Source organism: Euprymna scolopes, chromosome 26 (assembly GCF_053919585.1).
Source record: "Euprymna scolopes isolate OS-2025 chromosome 26, ASM5391958v1, whole genome shotgun sequence".
NCBI lineage: Eukaryota > Metazoa > Mollusca > Cephalopoda > Sepiida > Sepiolidae > Euprymna > Euprymna scolopes.
In genome coordinates this window covers 16,065,188-16,087,303 of record NC_136507.1, presented here as the reverse complement: position 1 = coordinate 16,087,303, position 22,116 = coordinate 16,065,188, and the positions used below count along the sequence as shown (strand labels likewise).

Here is a 22,116-nt window from a genome sequence, read left to right as displayed (position 1 = left end):
AAGCTATTATCACCGCACAAGCAGTGCGGCCAAGTATATAAAATCAACAGAAGATTTTTGATATGACAAGGGCGCGTTAAAAATGAACGTTTCTGTTTAGAGCATAATTTAAGCACGGTACTTGACGGATTTTAAACTTTAATTCAAGCCATTATATATAAAAAATAATTTTATAAAATCAACAGTAGATTGTCTACAGTGCAATGTAGACTACAATGTATTGTGGACTAAGTTACTGTGGGGAGGCATGTGAAGCTTTCTTCCAGTGCACCACAATGGGTCCCCAACTAGAGCAGGCATTCAATTGGTTTAATTGAAAAAAAAAACGGGCGATTTTATTGATTTCGATGACAATAAAAATATGGAGGTGTAAAACGTTCGTTGATCATCATTTAATCCCAGACAACGTCAGGTCTCCCTGCTAGTATATTTATAAAAGTGACTTTGTCTGTCTGTGTGTGGAACAGGCTTTACTAAACTATTTTGTCAGTTTTTTTGTCTACAAACTTGAAACTTGAACATAAAGAGAATTTAGACATGTGGAACAAATTCGGTTTTGTTTTAAGCCGGTAAAAATAGCTGCTTAGGAGTCAAAATTAAAAAAAAATAGAACTTTGCAAGCATGTGAACTAAACGTGTATGTTCTACGCATGCGCAAAAAACATTTATACGTTTAAGTTGGTTAATTCGATAAGCTTTGAGCTGCACGTCGTCATAGTTCAGATGGTATTAAATAACCCTGGAGAGCTAAATGTTTTGGTTTCAATTCTTGCTGATGGCACCCAAGTTATATATATTTTTTCTTTTGAACTTTTGAAATGACGACTGGATACAACATAATAATCAATATAAAGTTGGCTTTATGATAATAAAAACGAAATCTGCATAAATCAAAATGTCGTATTAAAGCATATTTTACGTCCGAGCAACGGCGAGCGGTCTGCTAGTTTTATCTCTTTTTGCATCTGTCTATTCTTGTATATACACAAATTAACCATATTCTGCAATTATCGATTTGGCATAACGCACTCATTCTCAGTCAACAGGCTATAACTTTTGCACCGTTTTTAACGGGCTAAAAAAGTTTATTTTATTTGGATCCGCATTTTTTTTTGTTTTTATGTAACAATATCTTACGTAAGAAAAGTATTTTATGCAAAATATAGTTTAATGAATGGATTGTGTGGAGTGCGATTTGGTTGCATCTGGAATTCAAGGCTGTGTTCTTTTGATAGGTCTTGATTTTCAGAAATTCGATAGGTAAAATTATTAAAATACACACTTGTGGAACGAAGTAGAAAATAAGGGCCCCGACCGACTATTATTAAAAGTTATGTAAATATATAAAAAAACGCATTCTTGGTTGCGAAAATCTGCTTGAATAAGTTGGTTATTTTATATTTGTTTACAGAGGCGATGTGTGTGTGTGTGTGTGTGTGTGTGTGTGTGTGTGCGCGCGCGCGCGCGAAAGTCAAGGTGAAACCGGTGTGGACTGAAATCTGCCTTTTTGTCTCTTTCTTCGCAGTGAAGTTGGTTGGGGTCCTTATTCTCTACTTCGTCCCATTTGTTTTTTGTTGTTTAGAAAAGTAACGTGTAAAACAAAATATTGGTTTTGAGCTGACCAGAAAACAACAGAGAGTAAACTGGATGAAGATATGGGTCGCCTTCAAGTCTTGGAATGGTTTCAGGCGGTGTTTCGGTCATGGAACTCATATGCCTAGTGGTGCCGTATAAACATGACCACAATCGCGCAGTTTAGTTCAAGAGGTGTCCCACAGTTTGGCCCATGGAGCTCACGTGAGAAGCTTAAAGGATAGATGAGAACTAGAGGTGTGTGTCTATCCATGGATGGGTACAACCAATGCTGCTAATTTTGCCATGTTCTTCCTACACCCTTCATGCAAATCGAATAGAATGAAATATCTCAGGATGCAGTTCCTAAGTCTAAATTTAAATAGGAAATTGTTAAAAGAGATGTTATTGGTGAATGGTGAAAAATAGCGCCAAGTCTATTTCATTTTTTTTTTTAATAAATCCGGATCCATTCGTTTTTTTTGATATGGTGTTTGTATATTTTTTTAGATGAGGCTTGATAATTATTATTTTTTATATTATTTGGATTGTTTGAACTATTGTTCTCATCTTCATTATTAAAAAAAAAACAACCAAGATGAGAGCACTAGGCCAAACAATCCAAATGATACAAAAAATAATTTTCAATCCTCATCTAAAAAATATACAAACATCATGTTAAAAGACGCATTTGCGTTTTTATTTTATTCCAAAACGAATAAGTAAAAAAAATAAAAAAATAAAAATAAAAACCGAATTTCATAATGGAGACATTTTTAGAAAATGTCTGCATTAGTACGCTGGAATTTCAAAGCCACACTCGACCTTGTGTCTAACCGTCTGGATCAAAGGTAAATAAAATACGTATTCAATACACGTATACTCATTCAAAGTCGAAGCTGCACATCGGTACTCCTACTGCAACACTCTATTCACAGTCGAACACATTTTAATCGGCTATACAATGTAAATCAATAGTTGAAAAAATACTATCACACACCAAACCTCACCCAAAATGCCTCTTCCATCTCCCTCTGTGGCTTCACGAAGGAAGAGAGACGAAAAAATTATTATCACACGCAGCAGTACGACTTCAACAATCGTCAAGTAAATATAAACCGAACGCTTACGTCTATACGGCTCAACATGGTAAATACAACCCGGCAGAACCAGACACTTCCGTCGACCCGATCCAACATGGCCCCAACAACTCTGTTGACACGACCTGACACAATCATGGGCAACCCCGTTGATATGATCCCGAATAATTCCGTTGAACCGACCTGACAATCCTTAAAAACTCAGCCAAAAAATGGTGGAATCTTTCTATCGATCCGGTAAATATCTCACTGCTGATGCTATTCTCTATCTATATAAGAGCCAGGTACGTCCAAGGATGGAATACTGTTGCCACATCTGGGCAGGAGCTGCTAGAAAGGACTTGTCCTACCTTGATAGAGTTCAAAATAGACTTCATAGCCTCGTAGGAGATGTCCTTTTCTCCTCCTTGCAACCTCTATCTCACAGAAGAGATGTTGCGAGTTTGTCTCTGATGTATCGTTATTTTCATGGAAAGTGTTCGAATGAGGTTCAATCTATGGTCCCCCCTCGCCAAACTTTTACAAGAAACACTCGTCTAGCTGTACACACTATCAATAATTTCCCCCACTCTTTATCTGTGCCTAAACCTAAACGTAGATTCCATGAACAAAGCTTCTTTCTTAGAACTGCACGCCTGTGGAATTGTCTTCCGTTTTCCTGCTTTCCGGCTGACTACAATATGGTTGTGTTCAAGTCTAACGTAAATAAGTTCTTGATGAGCCGTTCTATATAAGTTATCAAATTTACCAAATTTTCATTACTAATGATTACTATATTGTCCAATTTCTACTGTACACTCTTTAACCCTTATCCTTGAGTGGCCTCTTGGCCTTGATAATGTGGTGATGCCTATGTAAAAAAAAAAAAAAAAAAAACCGACACTATCCCAAACAAATCCGTCAAAACGACCTGACACGATCCCGAACGACTCCGTCGAAACTGATAAAATGTGCATTGGTGTAATAAAACCTTTCATTACTTAACCAAGAAGACGGAATCATTTCATATCACTGAGAATTTGCATAAAAATATCGCTTTCATTATATTACTGACACCATATAAATTCACACAGATAATAATAGATTTGAATATCTAGTAGACACAATCTTGGAGTGTCTATGGTCAGGGGGTTGTCAGGGCAGTTTAGCATGAGAATACAAGTAAACCCTTACTAAATATTCAAAATAACATAGTATTTACAGCCCAAATAAAATTTACTTTGTACGGTTACCTCACGCGGGATTATACGAGGGATGGCACATCTTTTCCAAGTGATGCTGTTTATAGTAACGACACTAAACTGGATACTCCACCAGACTAGATGAATTCTTGTCCTGGACTCCAGTAAGATCAAGAACCCCCTCCAAAAATACTATAACCCATTTAATTGGTTAATGAACGAGAGGAAAATGAATATTCTTTACTTCTTTAATAACGCAACGTTTGAGAGATAAAAGAGGATTTAATGGAACATACGCGTCTCTATTGAGCTTGTATAACGATCAAGTGTTAACTCCAGGAACGTACTCCTTGATTTCTGAGAACTTCAATTGAAGAAGAATGAATCGGCGAGAAACAGCCCACTGTTCCGTGATGCGTTCTACAGTGGCGTTTATTTTACTTCCTGTATGACGAGGAATGAGGATTTCATTGGTCTTAATGTAGAGACCTGGACCCTAACCCTAACCCTAACGCAACGCATGCCTGGAGAGTACTCACGAAAGTAAACCAAGGGCACGCGCGTGCATTGCGCATGGCTGTTTCGTCTCTGTCACGTATCTCTGGAATTACGTTTCGTTTTTATGTTTTCATTGTGTAGTTATGTTTTTGATATCTAATTTTTCTTCCCAGGCATTGAATAGCGAAGCGAACCACGAAATCAAAACTTCAAAAGAGACATTCGTATTGGCCACATTCAAACATTTTGTTAGCAAGGTTCGTGTTTGTTTTTGTTTGTTTTTGTTCTCATGTTTTTAAAGATATGTCAACAATTTTTGTGGGTTCTTTCATGCCCAAACTACTACTACTACTACTACTACTACTACTACTACTACTACTACTACTACTGTTTTCTTCTTTTTGTTGTTCTTCTTCTCGTCGTTTTTGCTGTTGCTGTTTGTTGGGTATATAAAGTTCTATTAGATCAGTTTTTTTTATGCGGAATCCATCCGACCCATTGTGACATCAAAGTGAAGATTCCCATCTGAAGAACATTATGGGTGTACTAAAATTAACCAATGCAATGGATTACATTTGGTTACTAATGGAACGATTTATGGCAATTTTTGCTAACATAGAATTTGAAAAAGACTATGGTGTTTCCGTTCAACTGTGTTCATCCGAAAGGTCGGTGTATTGGCTGGGGGTGATGCAGGATGTGATGCAGGATAAAGATGAGTCCGAGGAAATCATTTTAGTTTTGAAAAAGTGATGAGCGCATGGGATGTGCGTTAACGAGGCCGGTGTGAGCCTTAACAGGGATCTCATCGCACAAAGAAAATTACAAAAGCCGCTGATGAACAGGAACTGACAAGATGCAAAAGTTCAATTAGTTTCGGCCCCAACCATCTCGATTGATGAGCAGCAAGCGCACCTTTGACGTCTATCAACTTGCCTGTCCGGTCACACCCTTCTGTCTTTTTCATTCAGTCGGCACACCTTCGGCTCAGTTAACTGAATTAGAAATATAGGTCTACATTGTGTTACCGTTTCTGTCTTTATGGTAGAGGTGCATTGTTTCCAGGTGTTGTTCAGTGCATGACAATAAAAACGAAGAGTTAAAATGTGTATATAACGACTTTATTTAAAACTTCTCGATTTTCGCCTCTCTCTCTATCTTCCTCTCTCTCGCTTTTTTTCTCTCTCTCTCTCTCTCTATCTCTCTCTCTCTCTCTCTCTCTATATATATATATATATATATATATATATATATATATATATATATACTTCGGAATAGTTTTTATTTAACAATCAGTGGTTCTGTAAACGTGAGATTGTAGGTTTACAAAATATTACTGGCAGTAATATTCTATAAGTTATCCCATCTAAACAAGAATTGCTCGATATGCAAGATAGAGCAAATAAATTAAATTGTAATTCAATGAATTTAAAAAACTCTCATTGAAATGAAATGAAGTGGTTGAGTTTCATATCAAAGAATTTTTATTATTCTAAGCAAGACAAAGAATGCTTTAGAAAGTTTTAGATCGTGTGAAAGTCCGTCGCCTCTGTCGAATAATAAATAAATAAATAAATAAATAATAAATAAATAATAAATAAATAATAAATAAATAAATAATAAATAAATAAATAATAAATAAATAATAGACAAATAAATAAATAAATAATAAATAATAAATAAATAAATAATAAATAAATAATAAATAAATAAATAATAAATAAATAAATAATAAATAATAAATAAATAATAAATAAATAATAAATAAATAAATAATAAATAAATAATAAATAAATAATAAATAAATAATAAATAAATAATAGACAAATAAATAAATAATAAATAATAAATAAATGAATAATAAATAATAAATAAATAAATAAATAATAATAAATAATAAATAAATAATAATAAATAAATAAATAATAAACAAATAAATAAATAATAAATAAATAATAAATAAATAAATATATAATAAATAAATAATAAACAAATAAATAAATAATAAATAATAAATAAATAATAAACAAATAAATAAATAATAAATAAATAAATAATAAATAAATAAATAATAAATAAATACGTGAATTTAATATGAAAACAGACGACATGACATTTAGTGGAGCAATAAGAATTTTGTAAAAAATTTTCGATGAAATAGATAGTATGTTTCTGACTCGATTAAGTATTTAAAACAAGAGGACGATAATTTTGCCAGCGCACACTGAGACATTTAAATAAAAGGAATGATCAAGCGACATATTAAAATGTTTATTTTTTATGCAAGTTTAAGGACGGAGGAATTAGATCAATAATTCTTAGTATTATGGAACAGGACTCAAACGTTACGCTGCAAAAGGTAAGGGATAGATACCAGCGTCTATAAATAGTAAAAAAGATAATAACCGTATTGAAGAGAAAAGCATTTCACGAATACAGACTTTAAGGCAACAAATTTGGATACAGGGTGAATAAAAATGTAATATGCTGTGCGTCTGGTACAAAGCATATGGAAATGTGTTTTTCTATAAGGATAAAATATGCTTTGTGGGCGTGTAGAACATGACAGTTCCCATAGTCTAGCAAAACAGAGGTAAGCAAAAAGTCACATTCAAAGGTGAACCTAGTTTTGTCTGAAAAACGAAATGAAGGTAAAAAGAAAAACATACTTAAATCTATATATCTATAAAAGTGAAATTATCTGTATGTGTGTAAAATTTTAGATGTAGGTTACTTGGACATGAATCAAATTTTTAATTTGATTTGAACCCAAAACAATAAATGTTAAGGGGTTAAAATTGGGGTCAAAGTTAAAAAAAAATATCTCTGCGGTCTCTACCAAGTTACTCAGCCAATTTTTACTCTAAATATTTGAAATTTTACATAAAGTGTATTCAGACATAGGGCAAGCTTTTTAATCAGTTTTTGTCTGAAAATTTGACCGCCAAAGGGTCAAAGTTCAAAAGATTTTATCTTTGCGGTCTCTAGCAAACTATTCAATCAATTTTAGGTCTAAACATTTGAAGTTTTACTTAAAGGGTATTCAGACTCCTCTGTCACTTTTGGGTCTAAACACTTGAAGTTTTAGATGTAGGTTACCTGGACATGAGTCAAACTTTTTAATATGTATATACATATGCAAATAAAGTTATGAACAGTACATAGTGGCCGGGCAAAGCCGGGCTGAACTGCTAGCATAAAATAAATGTGAGGACACGATATGATACGAGAGATTCGTTAAACAATCTGGTAAAAAAGGGTGCAAAATTAATACGGCCAGAACAATGCGAGCAGGCTTAAAAAAAAGCAAAAACAAAAAGAAACAGTTCGTTAGCAGAACTATCGTTTACGCATTTCGACTTGAAGAGAAAATTCATTGTAGCAGTAGATGCTAATAATGAGGGACTGGGTTCTGTACGGCTTCATAAGTTCGAGGTCCGGTCTACAAATATGTATGTTTCGTGTGTATTTGGAATTGTTTTACTCTTTTATTCATGTTGAATTCACCTATTCGTAGCAACCATCATCGTCGTCGTCATGAACGTTGAGGATTTGTGCCGTTATGAACGCGTTTTCATTTTAAAAGCTGTACTACAGGCGAAGCGAACGTCTCTCTATTCTATGTTCTGTGTATTTGGAATTGTTTTACTCTTTTATTCATGTTAAATTCACTTATTCGTAACAACCATCATCATCGTCGTCATGAACGTTGAGGATTTGTTGCCGTTATGAACGTGTTTTCATTTTAAAAGCTGTACTACAGGCGAAGCGAACGTCTCTCTATTCTATGTTCTGTTTATTTGGGATTGTTTTACTCTTTTATTCATGTTGAATTCACCTATTCATAGCAATCATCATCGTCGTCATCATAAATGCTCCTTCATATATATTCTACATGTACGTGTACGTGGACGTGTGTGTGCATATGTATGTACATGCGTGTATGTATGAATGTATGTGTGTATGTGCATGTTGCGTATGTATGTTTGCGTGCATCTGTTTGTATGCATGCTTGTATGTGTACGTGTATATCTTTATTTCGATATGTATGTGTGTGCGGGGGGAGCACTCCCAAAAGCCTTGTTAAGGCAACGCCTCTGGGTGAAGAAAATCTCTGATTAAAAAAAAAACATAAAGCAGGAGACAAGTGCCCGCATTAAGCTGGTCTGCAGTTTGATTTGTTGCTGGCTATCTTGCTCATGCTTGTTGCTGGATCTCAACATTTTGAACCGAGAGAGAGACTTAGCTGTCGTACAAAGCTAAAACTCTGTAACATCATCTGTGTATAGATACTTCCTCAGGCATTTGTCTACAAAAATTGTCCGTGGCGATGGAAAAAGTGTCACGTGTGTAACCCTGAAATGCTGGAAGCATGTAATAATTGATCTGCCATCATTCTGTATATGCATGTGTGTGTGTATTTATGTATGTATACATGTTAATATATGTACTAGTATATGTATGTGTATGTATTCCTATTTGTATATGTATGTATATATGTATGTGTGTATATATATTTTATTTATTTATTTATTTTTTGTGTATAAATGTTTATGTGTGTCTGTATGTATATACGCATATATATTTGTGTGTATGTATATGTATATGTATATATGCATATATATGTATGCGTATAAGTGCATATATATGTATGTGTAGGTATATGTAGGTAACTTTATGTGTATGTATGTATATGTGCATACATGTGTACGTATATGCATGTGAATATGTATGTATATGAGTGCATGTATTTGTATATGATAGTATATATGTGTATGCATATATACGTATATGTGTGTGCATGTGTGTATGTATATGTTTGTATGCATGTGTTATATGTATCGTGTATGTATGGATGTATGTATGGATGTGTGCATGTGTGTATGTTTATGGGTATGTATGCGTATGTATGTATATATATATATATATATATATATATATATATATATATATGCCAAGGACCGTCTTCAATGTCATGTCTGCTTGAGCGTGTGAATTCGCTGGCAGGACTAATAAAAAAAAAGAAAAAAGGTTATCTTCGGGCTCATGGACTTTCAGTGACTGAGGGAGTGACACTCGTCTGACAAGACGTTGCAATCATATATATATATATATATATATATATATATTGTACCAGCGACGAAGACTGACAGCGAAGTAAAACCACAACACCGTTTATCAATAAAATTATATTGTTTTTATTTCACATCGACAAATCAGTTTTGATTATAAATTATTACTGATGCTTTCACGTTTCTGAAAGGCGTGTGGGGTGGTGCGGGGTTAGGCATTTGTCGCGCAGTGGAGAAATGATGGCTCTTTCGCTCTAACCAACTACTGACTTTTTTCTTTGTGACGATTTTATTTATGGAAATATTCTTTTCCTATTGGAATGTTTAATATTTCCTTTGTCTATTGTTTCCACATTTGACCCATATCCTCTTACATATTTCTGGGACAAATCCCGAATTCCTTACTTGCGTGTGTGCAACCCATCGAATGTGTTTTTCTTCTGTAAATATTTGATATTTTCGGTAAGGAATTAAACTAAATAATATTTAATTATTTTTAAACAACATGCTCCAACGGCTTTTTATTTATACAGGAATCACCACTTATCAAGGCCCGGAGCCACTCGAGGATAAGGGTTAATGGGTACACCTCAGTCATTGTGATTATAGCGTAGTAAAAATAAGTAGTGTGAATTTTGTAAATTGGGTTACTTACGGGGACGGTTCATCAGGAACTTGTTTACATTGGACTTGAAGACAATAAGATTGTAGTCAGCTGAATAAGCAAGCAATCGGAAGAGAGTTCCACAGGCGTGCAGTTCTAAGAAAGAAGTTTTGTTCATGGAATCTACATTTAGGTTTAGGCACAGATAAAGAGTGTGGGAAATTATTGATAGTGGTTTTGGCTTAAAAATGATATACGAAGTGCCTTTATTAAGTTTTCAGATTTTTTTCGTATGGGCATCTTTATTTATGAAACTCTAGTCCCCTTCGAAGTAATCTCCTCTGGCTGTAATGTACTTGTACCGTTCCAACAACTTCTGGAAGACTCCATGGAAGTGGTCTTGTGTAAGCGCGTCAATGATACTCGTCACAGCCTCTTTCATTTCCCCAATTGTCTCATAACGGCAGCCTCTAAGGTTTTCCTTGAGCTTAGAGAATAACCAAAAGTCACAGGGAGCAAGGTCTGGACGATAGGAAGGGTGAGAAACTGTCTTGATACCCATCTTGGTCAAATAGTCTGTGATAAGGTGGAACACTCTTGTGACAAATTTCGCGAAAATCTCACGAATTATTGTGTACAGTTCCCACACTGACATCAAACTGTGCACTTATTGTCTCTATAGACACATGGAGATCCTTATCCATGAAATTCTTTATTTGGCCGATCAACTCAAGTGTTCTGACTTCCTTACCCCTCCCACACTTCTCATCATTCCTCACAGATTCCCTGCCTTCCTTGATTCTCTTATGCCACTCAAAAACTGATGCTCGATTCATGCAAGATAGTCCAAAAACTAAAGCATTCCATATGTTTCTATGGCATTTTAAAACAGAATCTTATTGTACATCATTCTTCTAAAGCGACCAGATTGCATTTTTGAAATTCACCTGCTGTGAAAATCAGGCTTTAGTAAGTAGTTTTGTATTGCGATTCCTGCTGTAGCTGTTCATTTGAAGCTGAAGACATAAAAATTGGTCATTCAACTCATAAGATGTATAGCAATAACACACTGAATTTTCTAGAGCCTACAACAATTTCACATGCTTGTACAAAAAAATTCTGGCAACTTTCTTAAGGCACCTCGTAAAATGAGAAAATAATCAAAATATTAATTATGTAAGAAAAAAAAAATATCGATGACAAAATTTGATAAAGAAAACGACTTTACTTTATATGTTATATGTGCGCGCGTGTATTGACGGTATAGGATTTTCCAGTCCGAGGAATAGAAATAGATAATCCTATTTTTATCTTTCCTTTTGCTCTCTTTAAAGTCGCCGTCTATTCTGATGCTCCAGCATTTTCTGACTGGCTTTAATCAATTTATTATTTTCTAATTCAGGAAGATTTTCTCTCTTCGTTTCTCAAAACGTTTTCTTCCCAATTCCAATTCTTTCGTATTCTTGCCAATTTCCGTCCATTATTCGTTGTTATGACTTTTTTCTTTTTCTTTTGCTTCCATTGTTCTGCGATTAACGTCTTACCCAATTCTTAATTTTTGGCCCCACTGTCGCAATTTGGACTCCAAGACACGTAATATGCATTATATATATATATATATATATATATATATATATATATATATATATATATATATACGCATACATACATACATAATGATTGCAACGTCTTGTCAGATGAGTGCCACTCCCTCAGACACTTAAAGTCCATGAGCCCAAAAATGATTTTTTTTTTTAGTCCTACCGGTGAATTCACACGCTCAAGGAGGCATGATACTGAAGACGGTCGTTGAGATCAATTATTACATGCTTCCAGCATTTCAAGCCTCCATGCGTCACAACTTTCCATCGCCACAGGACCATTTTTATAGACAAATGCCTGAGGGAGTATCTATACACAGATGATGTTACAGAGTCTTAGCTTTGTACGACAGCTAAGTCTCTCTCTCGGTTCAAAATATTGAGATCCATCAACAAGCAAGAGCAAGATAACCAGCAACAAGATAAACTGCAGACCAGCTTAATGTGGCTACTGGTCTCCGGCTTTATGGTTTTTTAAATCAGAGATTTGCTTCTCCTAGAAAGGTTGCCTTCACCACGTCTTATGGAAGCCCTTTCCACCCCAACACACACATACATACACACAAACACACACGGTGCTAGTTGGTCGTTGACTCCGAAAAAGGGTTCATTCGCCCTTTGGAAGGTCTTGTTTTTAATCCTTCAGGAAGACTAGCCACCCTCCTCACCAAACAAGTCTGGTGGTGGAATCAGTTTAGTCGCTGGTGACCCGACCATGAGGCAGGTAGTACTGGGTTACATGGTACCAGTAGCATATGACATGACCTGACACATACATACATACATACATACATACATACATACATACATACATATATGTATGCGTGCGTGTGTATATGTGTATGCGTGTGTGTGTATTTTTATGCGTATGTGTATATCTATGTGTATATGTACATATATATATATATATATATATATATATATATATATATATATACTATTATATAAAAGTCCCTTTGTGCGTGTATGTGTGTGTGAGTGTGTGCATGTGCGTGTGTGTGAGTTCCTTTCTCAAAGGTTCCGAAACGGCTGAGCCTATCATTTGCAAATTTCAAACAAAGGTAATTTATATGTCTGACAATGTTCTTAGAAATGTTTTGTACAGAAATTCACTCTATGAGTATCGAAAATCGAGAAAAATCCGCCCCTAAAAATAGTCTTTCTTTTTTATAGATAAACAAGAATTTTTACAGAGGAATATTTTTCAGTTACACCAACCAAGGGAGATAATTTTCAGCAAATCAAGAAAAACTTCAATTCTAAGCAAATCATTTCTTCTTAAAAAAAACAAAACAAAACAAAAAAAGAACTATTGTCATCTGAATATATAGCTTAGTGGTAGAGTATTCGTCTACAGATAGAATGGTTCCCTGTTCAAGCCAGAGTGTATCCTACTACTTTATTTAAATTTTTTCTTATTAATAAGTTCAATTTACGATAAAAGAAGAGCTGCGTTTTTAAATCGCTGTAAATCATTTCTCGTTTGCATATTTTAAAACTAAACATTAATCAGAAGTGACTTTTCCAGGGCATTCGTCGTCAAACCCAAACATCAGCTGACGTGATATCGTAAACGAACACAGACGGAATATGATTATGATTATTATTTTTTAATTTCTCTTTTTTTTTTTTTGACGAATTAGTCCACCGGGCAAATTATTCCTTGTAATATATAATAATTAATAGAGGATTGATTCTATAATAATACATACGCAATCTGAATAAATTAAAAAAGTCGCATTTAAGCATATTGTATGACCGGGCAACGCCGGGCGTCCAGCCAGTATATATATATATATATATATATATATATATATATATATATATATATATATATATATATATATATATATATAACATTTATTTATACAAATATTAATGGCTACATATGTGCATACATGTTTCTGTAATCACCCGCGTTGTTCAGGCCAATAGTTACCGTCGAGAACTGATATTTCAAACAAATATTTAAATATAAAATAAATACACCCCGTCAAGAAAAGGGCGACGTATTTGAATGCAAAAGAAATAGCAGGTGCCCTCCTTATTGAAAAAGTAGCGAAATTAAATTAAATTAAAAAAAAGAAAGCGTTTCAAAAATATTAATACCGCTAGAAAAATAACAACACACACACACACACACACACACACACACACACACACACACACAATCTTCTATAAATTAAAGCTGAACGTCTCTGCGTGTGAATAGTCACGAATAGGCTCCTACATAGTTGACTATTATTGAAAACTGATTACATATAATGATAGAAGATGCATCGAGACACAGGAATGGGTATGTTTGATCTGGAAGAATGATGATTCATTAAAATTGTGGGGCTTGCGTACGCGCCTGGTCCACAAAGTATGGAAATAAAAAATTTAAAAATTAAAAAGAACGTTTACAAGTGTTTTTGATATAGATGTACATAATAATACTTTGATAAGTATGTTTTAACTTAAATAGGGATGGTATAATAAAATTGTGGGGTCTGCGTTCGCGCCTCGTCTCCATAGAATGAAAATAGGCTCAAACTTTAATAAAGACTTTTCATATCTATCTGCGTAAGTATACTTTGATAATTATGTTTCAGTTTGAAGAAATATGGTATGATAAAATTATGGGGTGTTCGTTCGCGCCTGACCTCCATAGAATGGAAATATGTCACAAAGTTTAAGAAGGTATTTTAATATATTCCACAGAATATTGTGATAAGTGTTTCAGTGTGAACAGGTATGGTATAATAAATTATGGGGTTTATCTATTTTATTTTTACTTTAATCATATTTTGCTTTGGTTTTGATACCCCCAAATTCGAAGCTATCTCTTTACAACCCTTCCTTTTCATAACCTATCATACTTTCATAAATCAGAGTCCATTTTCTGTAGGCTGTTTTTGAACCCAGTCAACGACGGGTACTTTTGCTAGTATATATATATATATATGCATATATATACTTTTGCTAGTATATATATATATGCATATATATATTCTTGGAATTCTAGTATATATATATATGGAATGCTAGTATATATATATATGCATATATATATTCTTGGAATTTTATATATATATATATATATATATATATATATATATATATATATATATATATATACATATGAAATTTAGACACGTTGTTTCATTGAATGTACTTCTAGCAAACTAAACTCTATTGGCTATATTTGCTGGAATTTTAAACGTTACTTTCGTTTTCAGCATCCCTTGTAATTTTAAAGGAATTTTTTGATGGTGGAAAGATGCTGATCTTTTACCGAAACATCTTATGGTTGTAAAAAAACTGCCAAAATGATGCCCTTCTGATGCGACCTTAAGGGTTATTGTCACATAGCTCACTACACGATTCAGGTCATTATCTTTCCAACGAGCTTTCATTTGTTAAATTTTGATCAATAGTTGCCGAAATTTGGAACTTACAAGATTGCTAACAAAGGTGATCCCTCTCTTTCCCTCTCTCTTTCTCTTCCTCTCTCTCTCTCTCTCTCTCTCTCTCTATATATATATATATATATATATATATAAATATATATGTATGTATGTATATATATGTATAAATGTATACTCGTAGCCAAATTGAATATCGAAATGCTCATGTTATTGGTTTTATGAGACGAAACTACATGAAAATTTGGAGGCTTTTTGAAGATTATAATAATTATGCTTAAAAGTTTTATGACAATCGGTAAAAAAAACGGTATTTTCAAACCAATAATATATGCCCAAATTCGCCTACATTTGTATCTATAGTGTCCTGGCAGGCAGCTTTAGTTTTGCTGCTTCGGTTGTCTGCCAGACCACTAATATATATATATATACACTTGTGCCCGATATTATTCATACCCCTCGGATCTTTGAGATTTCTATAAGAATATTGCTCAAACCAGAAGGTAGACAATATTAAAGGGAGTTCAGACAATAAATCAAGCATAGGCATTTAATTTAAACTCAACAAATAAATAAATTATCCAAGTTTGAAACATTATACAAAGAAAAACAATAATGGCACTAGTTCAAAATTATTCATACCTCTCTTACTAATAGTCAATAGAATGCCCTTTATTCTTAATAACTGCCTGTAACCGTTTTGGATATTTATCAACAAGGTTTTTACAAGCATCGACCCTGATTTTTTACCATTCTTCAATGCAGTAGTTCTCCAAATCCCTCAAATTTCTAGGTTTCCGCTTTTTAACCTTAGTTTTCAATATGTGCCAGAGGTTTTCGATAGGGTTCAGGTCGGGACTCTGGCAAGGCCATTCCAAAACATTAATTTGATTATCCTCAAACCATTTCTTGACTATTTTGGCAGTATGTTTTGGATCATTATCCTGTTGAAGGACCCAGTTTGGTCCTAAATGGAGATTCTCCGCATCCTGTCTAATGTTTTTCTGGAGTATCTCCAAATATTGCTCCTTCTTCATGGTTCCATCTATCTTGACCAAACTACCTGGACCACTAGCCGAAAAGGAGCCCCAAAACATTAGGCTACCACCACCATGTTTCATCGTGGGTATGGTGTTCTTTGGGTTGTAAGCTTCTCCTTTCTTCCTCCAAACGTAAGAAGCATCCATATGGCCAAACAATTCAATTTTTGTTTCGTCAGTCCACAAAATACTTGAGAAAACGGACTCTGGAGAATTTACATGGGTCCTAGCAAACTTTAGACGTGCTGCAAGGTGTTTTCCGGTGTGCAATGGAGTCCTTCTTGGTCTTCTTCCTTTCAGACCATTTTCATGCAGAGTCCTTTGCAATGTTTGCCTTGATATTTTTATGCCAGAAGACTCCAGATTTTCTAAAATGTCCTTAGTAGTGGTGGTTGGATTTGCATTAACACTTCTTACAATATTCCTGGTGGCTCTAGCAGACAGTTTCCTTTTCCTTCCTCTACCAATCAAGTTGTTTGTTGTGTGGTGGCTCTGGAATTTTTTGATGATGCTCTGTACTGTTGCTGTAGGGACCTCAAATTTCTTGGAAATTGACTTGTAACCTAAACCATCCTTATGTGAATTCGCAATTTTAGTCCTAAGATCATTACTAAGCTCTTTTTTCTTCCCCATTCTAATAATTTTTATTCTTTTATTGGTTTTCAGTAGATATCATTTTAATTTCTGAAAAATGCAAAAAACGAAATGAAATTAATCAAAGGTTGTATAAAAGCATTCAAAATAAGAATCAAACAGGAAACAAACAGTCAGAAATTCGATTAATACTGAAAAAATAAGGAGGTATGATTATTTTTGAACATTGCAGATTTTATAAATAGCTGTATATTTCTTTTATTACAAGTATCCCGAGATTTTAAAATGACGAAAATGATCAGAAGAGGTTTATTAAGAATATGTATCGATATGGACGTAAACAATAAATTCTTACAAAGTTACACATAATAAACTCAATTTTCAAGGTGGGGTATGAATAATATCGGGCACAAGTGTATATATATATATATATATATATATATATATATATATATATATATATATATATATGGAGATGCAAAAGTTATGGGATAGATAAATTGAGTGTCCTCGTGAGCGCGTGACATATACAGTATCCGATATAATTTATTGCCAATTAGATATTTCCTAAAATACCCCAAATCAGCTCTGGGGTGTTCTACTTTATATTGGTTACAAAAGCAGGGGGGATGAGTGTCAAATAGGTTAACACAGTTGATTCTAGATCTGTTGCAAACAACAGACATGGCCGAACCAATTGGCATCTGAATGGACCCCCAGGGACCTCGAAAATTCTATTTGGAAATATCAAATAAATACAACCTTCTAACTCCAACCCACCCATTTCTAATATTAGACGGGTTTCTGATTCGTTTGTCGGCCACACTTGCGAACTGAAAGGCGAAAGGTTAGCGAACTGGCGTCAAACTCGTCTCCGTTTCCTGCAATGTGTCACTGGTTCTTATCATTCCTACTTTCACTTTCACTTTGCTTGTCGGGTCTCATGATGGCGTGTCGAGCGGCATCAAGACGAAATAACACCTTCCTAAAAGATGGGTCTTTTATATGCGATAAAATATATGATTAGCTGGATAACCATCCATTAATAGGTTCGAAATAACGAGATACACTAGGACCCTTTAATAAGTGCTAATGACTAGAGGTTTAAATAATATAAACAAACCTAATGTGTTTCTATAGTAAAACGGCGTGTAAATTTTACACATACGCATTTTAAAATTCGTAAATTTTTTTTTTTACCATAGAAATAAATTTGGTTATATCCATGATTACTTACCCATATATATATATATATATATATATATATATATATATATATATATATATATATATATATATATATATATTTATTCATCCACATACAGAACTGTTTCGTTGTATCACAACTCATCAGTGCAGCTAGACATACACCTTTTCCCAGCCGTGGATCGAACCTACAACCACCATGTTGACAGTCGGCAATCAGCAGTCGTCAGCTCTAACCATCGGGCCAAGAATCAGTGCCCGTAAATACTTCTCCTCAAATTCCTATAAAATTAGCATTTGCCCGTCGCACAGTGCTCAAACTGTCAGTGAGTTTACAAACAAACAGTGGGCTTCGCTTAATATATATATATATATATATATATATATATATATATATATATATATATATATATATATATATATAACATGGCTGACGAGAGCCTAACATTATTTACGATTTACAATAATCTGGTCGCCCATATGTTAGGTTTGAAACCGACGGTACCAATGTTTTTCTGACCTTCTATATATATATAATAATAAGATACGGTAATAAGAAATGAAACGTATATATATATATATATATATATATATATATATATATATATATATCTTATTATTGTTTCAGCTACTCGACCGTTTTTTTGGCCGTCTGTAGCTTCCTCAGACTTTCACAGAAATGTTCGCTATTTTGGGATGAAAGAGTGAAAGAGTGAATGAGGTCGGGAGGGGGGTGCGAGGAGGGCGGAAGAAAGAGAGGAAGGTAACATGGGAGGAAGGTGGGAGGGGGCGCTTGGTATTTTCTCTACAACAGTATTGAGCACTTCGGTTTTTATTAATTACCATTTCCACTATATATATATATATATATATATATATATATATATATATATATATATATATATATATATATATATATATATTCAAGTATGTCTGATTGAACACGACAGTTATTCTTTTTTTCCAATTTTTCTGGATATCTTTTCCATTCGCTGAGCGGTCTTTTTCTTTTTAAATTTCTGTGGCCCCCAACTTTGGACTTAGGGAAAGATGCAACACCTTACCAACGGACCCGTTTCCAAATAAGATTAAAAAGAGCCACCTTGATAACTTCAAAATGGCTCTAGATATTTTTTTTCTAACACAGCGATCTTTTATTTCGAGTCGCTGAGGATGAGCGACCCGTTCTGATTAGGTTAGATTCTATTTCTTCCCTCCCTTTATTCTCTCTCTCATTCTCTCTCTCTATCTCTATTTCTCTCTATTTTTCTCTCTCTCTCTCTCTCTCTCTCTCTCTCTGTATATAGATGACCTTTAAAAACAGAATCTATGGTCATACATCGTCAATAAATAATAAAGCATATGCTACGGACACCTCACTCTCAATATAATCAAGGGGAACAAAACACCTGAAGTCGAATGGAGAATACGTAGGAAGACTAAAACACGCAGTTCATTAACTTCACCCTATTACCTATGTTTAGCAGAGAAACATGAGATCATTAGTTTTAAGGACCGTGATAAATTATTTAGTATAAAAATAGAATCAGCTAGAAACTGCAACCACTTTGGTGGCTACGCTTTAAATAAGTTGTAAAAAACGAATAGCGACTCTCCCCCATAATAGTAACACTACAATTCACAACCTCTCACCCCCAATATCTTAACTAATTAATAAATAAACCAAGGTAAAAATTGAAAGGATACAGAATAGTTCTCATACACCATATATATACTTACTATAAACCGACACACCTCTAATTAATAACGGCTCTCACCGAAAAGCGTAAAAAAAATAAAACAAAAAAAAAACGCTAGCATAAATAACTTAGCTAAATTAAAGGAAAGAGACTTCCTCTCGTTACCCCTCGACGCCATCTCAAGTGTCACTGTTTAATACTAAATTAAACGAACAGAAACACAATTTGCCACCAACAGGATAAAGGTGAATACACTTTGCATAATCAATAATTAAACACCCCGAAACGATTAACTAAAATAATCTATGGGTCTAGCACGCTTGTAATTGTAATGTTGACATATACCTACAAGGAGTATTATTGTAAAGCAGCGTTACATTATAATATCAACCACATGATTGACCCCGAACGATAACTAAGCACTCTAACTAGAGAATTCTAGGAACGGACTACTCCACAAATATAGATAAATATATATGCACCTGTTTGCATGCGTATGATCTAAAGAACCTATCCCTAAAACGAGGCATATAAACCTATCAAATATATACATATTCTACTATTGCGGAAAAGATAAACAACTCAAATGAAAAAAAAATGACAACCATCGAAATTAAATTTATATATAGATATAAAAACCTTTAGCACGATAATTACCTCAGTTACAGCGGTAGATAAGAAAATATAACTATAAGTATACCACATTTAATTAAATCATATAAATAAGCCCATATATATATATATATTCAACTAACTGTTAATTTGGCCATATAGACATATATCTTATAAGCAAACAAACAAATAAATAAATGAATAAAGAAAGAATTTGAAAACTATAAACAAATGAACGGATAAAAAGCGAAGAATAGAATAAAAAATAAATTATTAAATAAAATAAAAAAAACATGAATAAATGAATAACTAAATAAATAAAAAACTTGCCAATAGGAAAGTGAAGTCTCCACCAGAAAAGAAGAAAAAAAAAACAACCATAAAAACCTAAGATAGGGAAGTAGTGTAACATTATTTCAGATCAAGGCGAAAGCTTAGGCCAATAAATAACCACCAAGTTAAAAGAATACCACTACCTCTCTACTACGACAGCTTAATCACTCTAATCCTTTTCTTTCACCACACATCCCTCCCAAAAAACTTCCACTGCTAAAATTAACAAAGTACACACCCCAATTAATCCCAGAACGTTAACCACACCCAAATATCTTATAAAACCAATATAATTTTGACTCCCGTTTCAATATCGATTTTTTTGGTCTGGTATTATTCTTGTATTGGGATTCTACTGAAACATGTATGCACACATATGTAACACATAATGTTTGTATAATAAACAGACTATATATATATATATATATATATATATATATATATATATATATATAACTACTTCATTTATTTGCATAAATTTAATATACGAAAGTATAGATTTATGCGTAAACTTTAAGTATTTACTTCAAAAGTGCTCAATACGTAGGTAGAGCTAGTAATTTATAAAATATATATGGCGATTAAGCTACTGAATATTCTGCGTTTCATCCAACTATAGGATTCGTCAGGCATAAGCCTGACGAATCCTATAGTTGGATGAAACGCAGAATATTCAGTGTAGCTTAATCGCCATATATATTTTATAAATATATATATATATATATATATATATATATATATATATATATATAATTCCAGGTTAATATTTTTTCAGAGGTGAAAAAAACACAATGAGTTTAACGAGGTTCATACAAAAGTCCTCAATACCGAAAAGAGAAATATATATTTTTTTATTTGTTTTACATAAGCATTTATATGTTGTTACACATGCATGAACATATAACTGACTGATCGAAACATGCTTATATATGTGTGGCGACATATAAATGCTTTTGTAAAATAAAAAGTCTCTCTCTCTTTCATTCATTCATATATATATATATATATATATATATATATATATATATATATATATATATATATATATGAAATTTATTTATACAAACATTGATGGCTACATATGTGCATACATGTTTCTGTAATCACCCGCGTTTCAGGCCAAGAATTATCGTCGAGAACTGATATTTCAAACAAAAACATTTTCTTATTTCGTTTACAAAGTTAGAATGTAACATGGGTGGGGGTTATGAGCGGGGAGAGGACAAGTGATTACAGAAACATGTATGCACATATGTAGCCATCAATGTTTAAATTTCATATACCTGCTCTGTTTACTCATTGAGCACTCTTTGGTTGACACATGTTGTTTCATTGGATGTACTTCTAGGAAACTAAACTCTACTGGCTATATATATATATATATATATATATATATATATATATATATATATATATATATATATATATATATGAGAGAGAGTTTCTTTCTTTATAGGTTCTGAAACAGCTGAACCTATCTTTTACAAATTCCATAAAAAGGTAGTTTATATTTTTGACAAAATTCACCCAATAAGTATCGAAAATCAGAAAAATCTGATCTTAAAAATAGTCTATACTCTCTTAAATATAAAAAAA

At 33.4% G+C, this 22,116-nt stretch overlaps 1 protein-coding gene across 4 annotated transcripts in view; it reads left to right on the top strand.

Moving 5' to 3' along the window:
* Window positions 1-22,116, top strand: part of LOC145247925 (tubulin polyglutamylase complex subunit 1-like) — a 93,904-nt gene that overhangs the window by 46,241 nt on the left and 25,547 nt on the right. For 2 of the 4 annotated variants that reach the window (XM_080109561.1, XM_080109562.1), the window contains exon 8: window positions 4,525-4,608. The exons of the other annotated variants lie outside the window; for them this stretch is intronic. In XM_080109561.1, the coding sequence (XP_079965687.1) occupies window positions 4,525-4,608 (84 nt within the window). The remainder of the gene's footprint in view (window positions 1-4,524; window positions 4,609-22,116) is intronic. 4 annotated transcript variants of the gene reach the window in all.